The following is an 8,006-nucleotide window of genomic DNA, read 5'->3' as shown; positions in this document are numbered from 1 at the left end:
ATTTCTGAATTGAATTAATTTGAAGTTTTTCCAATGTTTACTAATTTAAAATGCTTTCGTAGATGCACCTCCGAAAAAAACAAATTTTGTCAAAAATAGATACTTTTTAATATATATCTACGAAATCAGAAGACATAAATAAAATTTTGCAAGATGGCTAAAAGATTTAAGGGGTGCATTGAAATTTTCTTAAAATAATATATGAAAAAAGATATTAATTTATATAACTACCGCCTTTGAGTTGGCATTATATAGTCCTCATTCCAAAGACATGCTTTGAATTTGAAGAACTTATCCATTGTTTAGTGGCTGCAGGAACCCAGTTCACGTTCTCAAACTACTTTAAATTGTCATTTCACTATTATTTGTTTTAGTTTTGTTTTTGAAGTGAAAAATAATTTTAAATTTGATTTTAATTTATTTAATTTTTAGAGAAAAAATTAATTTAGTATCAAAATTTAATCATAATTTGAAGATAGATATGGTAAAAAATTTGAGTTTAGAATTAATTTTTACATGGGAAATTAATTCTACATATAAATCATTATAAAAATATACACTCAGTAAAAATTAGTATTTTTTCCCCTGGTTTTATTTACATCTTTCCATTCAAACATGTGAGCGTTGCAAAAAATAAATTATGTACAGCTGTGGCTATGAAACCAGCCAGAGACAAAGCAAGCAGAAAGAGTTATCAGCACAACGATCGGGTTAACCACGTCCATGGTCTAGTGACTCATGTCAGAAACTTCAAATTATGGTCAAATATATCAACTGCGAATAAAATTGATTTCAAACATATGTGAAAAAATAATTTATGACTTTTTCATTTCCTCTTTCTCATCTCTAATGATGCTTACATGTTATAATATTATTATTTTTTATTGAAGTGCAGGTGAAACAAGTTGTTTGAGACTTTGATATCTTAAAACTATGGGTTTTGAGGAAATTAATTTTGTTTTTGTTTTTATAAAAAAATTAGACAAATGTTAAAATACAATTTTATGAGATTTTGTTAGAATTTTTATTCGACCGGAGAGTGTTAATGCAGAAGTAGTTAGGTGAGAAGAAAAGAGAATCCGGAGAATGAAAAGTAAATTGTATTATGTGTATATTCGAATTTAACTACATTATGTATTTATATACAAGTATTCATAATAAACAAAACATGGATTATAACTGAAGTTGTTAATCACAAATTAATCATAATCGATTTGAACTATTCGTATTTTCTTTTTCAAATTCAAAAATCTATCGATCTTCAATCCTTTGGTGAAAACATCGACTACTTGTGTTTCACTCGAGCAATGTCTTACTTCAAGTTCACCTTAATTTACCTTCTTCATCAGGAAGTGAAACACAGCCTCAATGTGCTTAATTATTCCTTTCATGCAGAACTGAATTTCTTACAAGAGTAATGGCTGACTTGTTGTCGATATGCAACACTCATGTTGTCTATTTACTTCAACCTTTATCTCATCCAACACATATTTGATCCAGATTGCTTGGAAGCATATGATCCTGTTATATACCCAGCCTCACATGATGATAATGCCACCACATGTTGTTTTCTCGAGCACCATGAGATTGGAGCACCAAACACTTGAAAGAAATAGCTAGTTGTACTTTTCTATCCTCCTTACCTCCACACCAATCAACGTCTTTTCCATAAGAATCTTATGGAATAGCAATTAATCACTGCTTCTTTGCCCTCAAACTCTTTTGGAAACAGGAATCCACAATTTAGTGATCCTTTCAAGTGCCTCAGGATTCTCCTTGCAACCTTCATGTGTGACACCCTTGGTTCATCCATGTATTTGATCACTAATCTGACGGAGAAACCTATATCGGATCTTCTATTACACAAATACCTTAGAGATCCTACAATTTTTTTGAACAAAGTGATATCAACCTTGTCCTCATCTCTATGCTTCTCAAGTTTGATATTTGGTTCAATAGGTGAAGATCTAGGATTTGAATCCACCATTCTGAATCTCTTGAGAATTTCTTTGACATACTTCATTTGACGTAGCACAATGCCATTTTTGGTCCTTTGAAACTCATTGTTAAGGAAATAAGACAAATTTCCCATATTTGACATTTCAAACTCCGACTTCATTAGCTCTTTGAACTTTGACGGGTTTTCAATGCTATTTCCAGTTACTAGTAAGTCATCAACATATAAGAAGATGATGGTTATGTCTTGTGCCATGGCCTATACATAGACACCATACTCAAACCTCCATTTGATGAATCCTAATTCGACTAGGTCCCACATATTATTTCTTTCGATGTATTCTAACTCTTTGACCATAGCTGGCCATAACAGTCTCTAATCTTTCAACTGGTGCATATACTTTAGAGTAGTCGAGTCCTGCTTTTTGAAGAAATCCTCGTGCTACTAATCTTGCCCAATGTATTTCAATTGATCCATCATGATTATTGTTCAGTTTGAACACTCACTTCACTTTGTTAGCTTATGTGTGTGTTGGCAATTCGACTAGCTCCCACATATTATTTCTTTCGATGTATTCTAACTTTTTGACCATAGCTGCCCTCTATTGTTTATTATTTAAGGCCTCACAATAGTTAATTGGTTTAGCACCTTCAAGTAAAGCAAAATGAGCCAATTCTCCATAAAGTGTGACTTTATCATCACCTACCACTTCTCAGTCTTAAAGTCTTGCTGAGACAACTGTGTTTCATTCAGGTCTTTCTCTTGTGTCTGCTTCACCCTCACGATCTTTTTCTTCGATAGTTAGAACTTCACTAACTACTGGGAGGTCATTAAATAGAAACTCATCATGATCACTGCTTTTTTTTATCAAAGCCATAACTCATCAATGGCTTGTTGGTTGCATCATTTAAGTCCTAATTTCAGGAAGATTTATCATCAATCACAATGTCTCGACTCACCAAAATCTTACCATTGATTATATTGAATATCTTGTATGATCCAATCTTGTGATATCCTACCAAAATCATATATTCACTCTTATAATCAAGCTTTCTTCTCCTAGCATCAAGAACATGCTTGTAGAAGATAGAGTCAAACACCTCCAAAAGACTCACTAATGGTCTCTTGCCACTCCATATTTCTTCAGGAATCTTGTTCTTCAATCTCTTGGTAGGGTACCGATTTAGTATATAGTTAGCAGTGGTGACTGCTTCACCCCATAGGGATTTTGGAAGGTTATTTTGCTTCAATGCATCTAGCTATATCCAATCTGGTTTTATCTATTCTTTCTACTATTCCATTATGTTGAGGAGTGTAAGGAACAATTACCTTATGATTAATACCATGTTCTACACAAAATTCCTCAAAAGACTTGGATTTATATTTGGCACCTCCATATGTCCTTTGAACTTTGATCTTCTTTTTACTCTGGTTTTTTTACAAGTATTTTGAATATTTTAAAGATTGCATATATTTCATCTTTGTGCCTCATCACATAGATCCCTAGTTTTCGACTATACTTATAAATAAATGAGACAAAAAATTTAGTTCCACCATTGGTATGATCCTTAAAGGGGCCAAATACATCTGAATATACTACTTTTAGTATGCAGGAGGACGTCATTGGCATAATTAAAATGAAAGACTATATGAATTTCTTCCCTACCAAGAAACTTTCACAGAGCTTGTCAGACATGATGAGACTTGGTATACCAGTTACCATATCTTAAGTAATTAGTTAATTTAATGACCTAAAGTTCAAATGGACAAACCTCAAGTGCCACAGCCAATCATGCTTATGGCCGACAACTATTTTCAGGCATTGTACCTCAATCAATCGAGTAGATCACGGTCTTAAATGTCATATTCTTCGAAAAAGGAGATTTTAAGAACAAATTATTCTAAGTGTCAAATAATTTGAAGGCTCCATATTTCATAACCACGAAAAAACCTTTTTTTGACCAATTTCCCACACTTAGTAAATTGCAATGCATTTCTACGTATATAGAGTATAGTTTCGATCATGGATTTTGCTCCATTTCTTCTTTTAATAACTATGTTGCCTGCACCTTTTGCTTGCAATGAGAAATTATCTACAAGCCTGACCTTGCTCTTCTTTGATTCATCGAAATCTGCTAACCAAACTCTTCGACCAGTCATGTGGTTCGAGCAGCTTGTGTCGAGGAACCAGTTCCTGGAGTCGACATACGCATTTGAAATTGCAGCTATAAGTACCATGGATTAATAATCATATGAATCTTCACTTGCAAAGTTTGCTCCTTTGACATTGTTCGCCTTTGATAAATCTTTGCTGCCTTTTTTATACCAGCAATTCTTGGCCAAATGACCCCCTTTTTATAGTTGTATCGTTGCACACACTTCTTCTCGAGTTTTTCTTTATGAGTCGGGGTTACTTCTCCTTTTTTGGAGGAATCAGAAGGTCTCTCGTCACTCTTTTGCTAGTGAGAATCCAGCCAAGAACTTTTCTTGCTTAAGGACTTGTCACCTTTGCCTTTGAACTTGGAACCTCCATGTTTCTTCCATGTTTGGGCCTGCATTGCTTGTATAGAATCTTGAACCAATTTTCTCTCAATTATCCTTAACTCATGTGCCTCGAACGAACCAACCAAATCTTTCAATTTCAAAGTTTCAAGATTGTTGAATTCTTAACTAGATATGATAACGTGATCAAAGTGAGAGACCAAAGTTCTCATTACCTTCTCAACTATGTTTCTAGGGCTTCTTGGAAAGCAAACAAGGATTTCATTTGCTTACTTCATCGGTTCCAATTTTTGTAGTCAATAATTGGAAGAGAATTAGAAATTTTATTGCTACCATCCATCTCTATAGCAAAATACAATTCACAATTACTAAAACACAATCACCAATATATAAATCTAAAATTAAAACAAAAAAGAATAAACGAATAGAAACTCTAAATATCAATTTATTAGTGCAGAAGCACTTAGAGAATAAAAAAGTTAATTGTTTTTTTTTTTTAATAAGCAATTTGTATATTTAAAACTAACTACATACATGTATTTATATACAAATGTTCATAACAAATATAGATGAGCTAAACTATAAATGGAGCTCATCAACAATGAGACAAATCTTAAAGCTTTCCATCAAAAGTATCTTCATCCTAGTGGTTAGATTTGAGCACAAGTGTAAAATACAACGTAACTCTTTATCGACCAATTGAACCATTATTAGTCAGAAAGAATATATTTTATTTCTGAAATAAAATTAGAACTTAATGAAAACTTTACTATTAAAGAAAATTTTAATATATACAATGTCTTTTATAAAAAATAGTATTCCTCTAAAAATAAATACGTTAATAACGAGATTATTTGATGGAAAATTTCAAAATCCCTACAAAACTCTTTAAATTAATTCTTTCAAAGGTTTATTTATTTTATCTTAGTGTTTCCTCCTATAGATGTTTTCAAACGTGTCTATCCAAAAAATCAAAATTAGAAATTGAAAATCTTAAAAATGATTGGAATATAGGTTCCTTCATCACAATCATATCCAGGTGGCATTCACCACCTAATTTTGGTTCCAATTTGTTTGGTCCAAATCATATTAAAACGAGGCCTACCAGTATGTATTATAATTCATAATTAGGAAACTGTGGTAATCATCATTGATTAGTACAATTCATAATGTTAGTTCAATGCATAAACCCAAACCATAACTATTAGCATCATCATTCAATTTGAGTAAACTAAAAAGCATCATTGTAGAAGAAAACAAAAGAGTAATAAGCATATATAAAATATCAATGACCAAACAAAATGTTCCAGCTTTCAAAACCTTGCAAAGCTGGCACCAGCTTTTGAGGATACTCCCTCCCTTCACGCGTCCCACACCACCCTACATATTATTCTCATTCAAATACATACATACATACCCTCCAACATATATATAAACCCTCTTTCTAACATATTAGTATCATTCACATCACAACTATTACTAAATAACAAACACTTTTGTGTCCAATGGCTTCTTCTATTCGCATTAATATGCTTGCTGGAGTTATGATTATCAGCTCCTTGATAGCTACATGTGCTGCTAATTTCAACCAAGATTTTGATCTTACATGGGGTGATCATCGTGCTAAGATATTCAATGGTGGACAGCTTCTATCTCTTTCTCTAGACAAAACTTCTGGCTCTGGATTTCAGTCCAAGAAAGAATACTTATTTGTTAGAATTGATATGCAACTCAAACTCGTAGCTGGAAACTCTGCTGGAACGGTTACTGCTTACTACGTAAGTACCCCTCTTTTTTTCCATCTATAAACTCATTCACTTTGATTCTTTTCTTGCCTTCCTCTCATTATATTCTTTGCTTCTTTTCCAAAACAACTTTAACTAACATAGCTTCTTCATGATATGGTGCAGTTATCATCACAAGGGCCAACTCATGATGAAATTGATTTTGAGTTCTTGGGCAACGTTAGCGGTGATCCATACATTCTCCACACAAACGTGTTTTCTCAAGGCAAAGGAAACAGAGAACAACAATTCTACCTTTGGTTCGACCCAACCAAGAACTTCCACACTTACTCTATCATCTGGAAGCCACAACACATTATGTAACTAATCAAATCATATTAAATAGTTCGTATAAACATCTCAATTAAGTGTTTCAAACATAAACTAACATATTCATATTAAAAATGCAGATTCTTAGTTGACAACATTCCCATAAGATTGTTCAAGAATGCTGAATCAGTTGGTGTTCCATTCCCAAAGAACCAACCAATGAGAATCTATTCAAGTCTATGGAACGCTGATGATTGGGCTACAAGAGGCGGTTTGGTGAAAACGGATTGGTCCAAAGCACCCTTTACTGCTTACTACCGCAATTTCAAAGCCACTGAACTCTCTTCCAACTCATTCTCCGATTCTACGTTGCAAAGCAATAATGAGCTTGATGCTTATGGTAGAAGAAGATTGAGATGGGTTCAAAAGTACTTCATGATATATAATTACTGCAACGATCTTAAACGATTCCCACAAGGAATTCCTGCTGAGTGTAGGCGTTCAAGGTTTTGAAAGATGATGAATGAAGAAGAACTTATCATATAGCAGTTAATGTTATGTGAAATATATTAGTTTGCTTCTGTTTTTATTTATCATAATTCTTTGATTTTATATATTTTGTGTGTGTCAATTATATTATATGACACATGATCAAATAAATCAAATACTTTGTACCACTTTCATATCAGTTTTAGTCTATTGGGAATCCTATATATACTCTTTTATAAAATGCCAATAATGCTTAATTCCTTGTACCAACTTATTTTTAAGCTAAATATATTACTAAGGGAAAAGAAGTATAAAAGGAAAAGCCGAATAAGTGAAAACCCAATAAAAAAGTAATGAATCTAAAAAAAAGACAAATCATGTTTATTTTTCATAAAATCATTCTTTATCTCTATAAGAATGGAATAAAAAAGGTGAGGGAAGTTGTTGAGAAACCTATATTAGCAAAAATCTCAGCAAACTATTCTCTTCTCTATATACGTGCGATATAAAAGTTCATATACGTAAGATTCCCAATCATTGCTTAGCTGCCAAGGCACCAAAGTCTGCGTGAAAAATACTTGTGCTACCAAGAGAGAATCTGTCTCTAGCTTACTCCACCCTTTATCTTTAGCAATATCAGTAGCTCTCATGACTGCATAAAATTCAGCATGGATAGAAGAACTCTAAGTAACTTGCTCTGCAAGAGGAAAAAAATCGTGTTAATAAGCACCATCACAATTTTATTTGAGTCAACAAGAATAACAGAATGTCAAATTACCTCTTTAATCATAGGAGAATAGGAGCACAAGAAAGATGAATGCCCACCCTAATTGTTATATTTGACCCAAATTTGAAATTTTTGACATGAGTTCTGAGACCACCTATAATGGTATGACGTGGTTTTCTAGATCGTTGTGCTGCTGATAACTCTTTCTGCTTGCTGTGTCTCTGCTTTCATAGCCACTCACAGCTGCATAGTATTAATTTATATTTTGCAACGCCGA

At 33.0% G+C, this 8,006-nt stretch overlaps 2 protein-coding genes and 1 long non-coding RNA gene across 3 annotated transcripts; 1 reads left to right on the top strand and 2 right to left on the bottom strand.

Annotated features, from left to right (window-relative positions):
- Positions 1-1,654: 1,654 nt before the first annotated feature.
- On the bottom strand, positions 1,655-2,212 carry LOC131632790 (uncharacterized mitochondrial protein AtMg00810-like). Its single transcript, XM_058903518.1, has one exon. It carries the CDS (start codon positions 2,210-2,212, stop codon positions 1,655-1,657), a length of 558 nt encoding a protein of 185 aa, XP_058759501.1.
- A 3,603-nt stretch (positions 2,213-5,815) lies between these two features.
- LOC131632803 (xyloglucan endotransglucosylase/hydrolase 2-like) lies at positions 5,816-7,237 on the top strand. The gene is made up of 3 exons (XM_058903530.1): positions 5,816-6,237; positions 6,370-6,563; positions 6,654-7,237. The coding sequence occupies exons 1-3, from the start codon at positions 5,965-5,967 to the stop codon at positions 7,024-7,026; spliced, it is 840 nt and encodes a 279-aa protein (XP_058759513.1). The 5' UTR covers positions 5,816-5,964; the 3' UTR covers positions 7,027-7,237.
- A 126-nt stretch (positions 7,238-7,363) lies between these two features.
- LOC131632804 (uncharacterized) lies at positions 7,364-7,946 on the bottom strand. The gene is made up of 2 exons (XR_009293140.1): positions 7,781-7,946; positions 7,364-7,699 (listed from the first exon to the last, which is right to left on the bottom strand). It is a non-coding gene; the product is annotated as an uncharacterized LOC131632804 (long non-coding RNA).
- Positions 7,947-8,006: the final 60 nt, after the last annotated feature.

Source organism: Vicia villosa, unplaced genomic scaffold, assembly GCF_029867415.1.
Source record: "Vicia villosa cultivar HV-30 ecotype Madison, WI unplaced genomic scaffold, Vvil1.0 ctg.001020F_1_1, whole genome shotgun sequence".
Lineage (NCBI taxonomy): Eukaryota > Viridiplantae > Streptophyta > Magnoliopsida > Fabales > Fabaceae > Vicia > Vicia villosa.
This window is presented reverse-complemented; position numbering and strand designations above follow the sequence as displayed.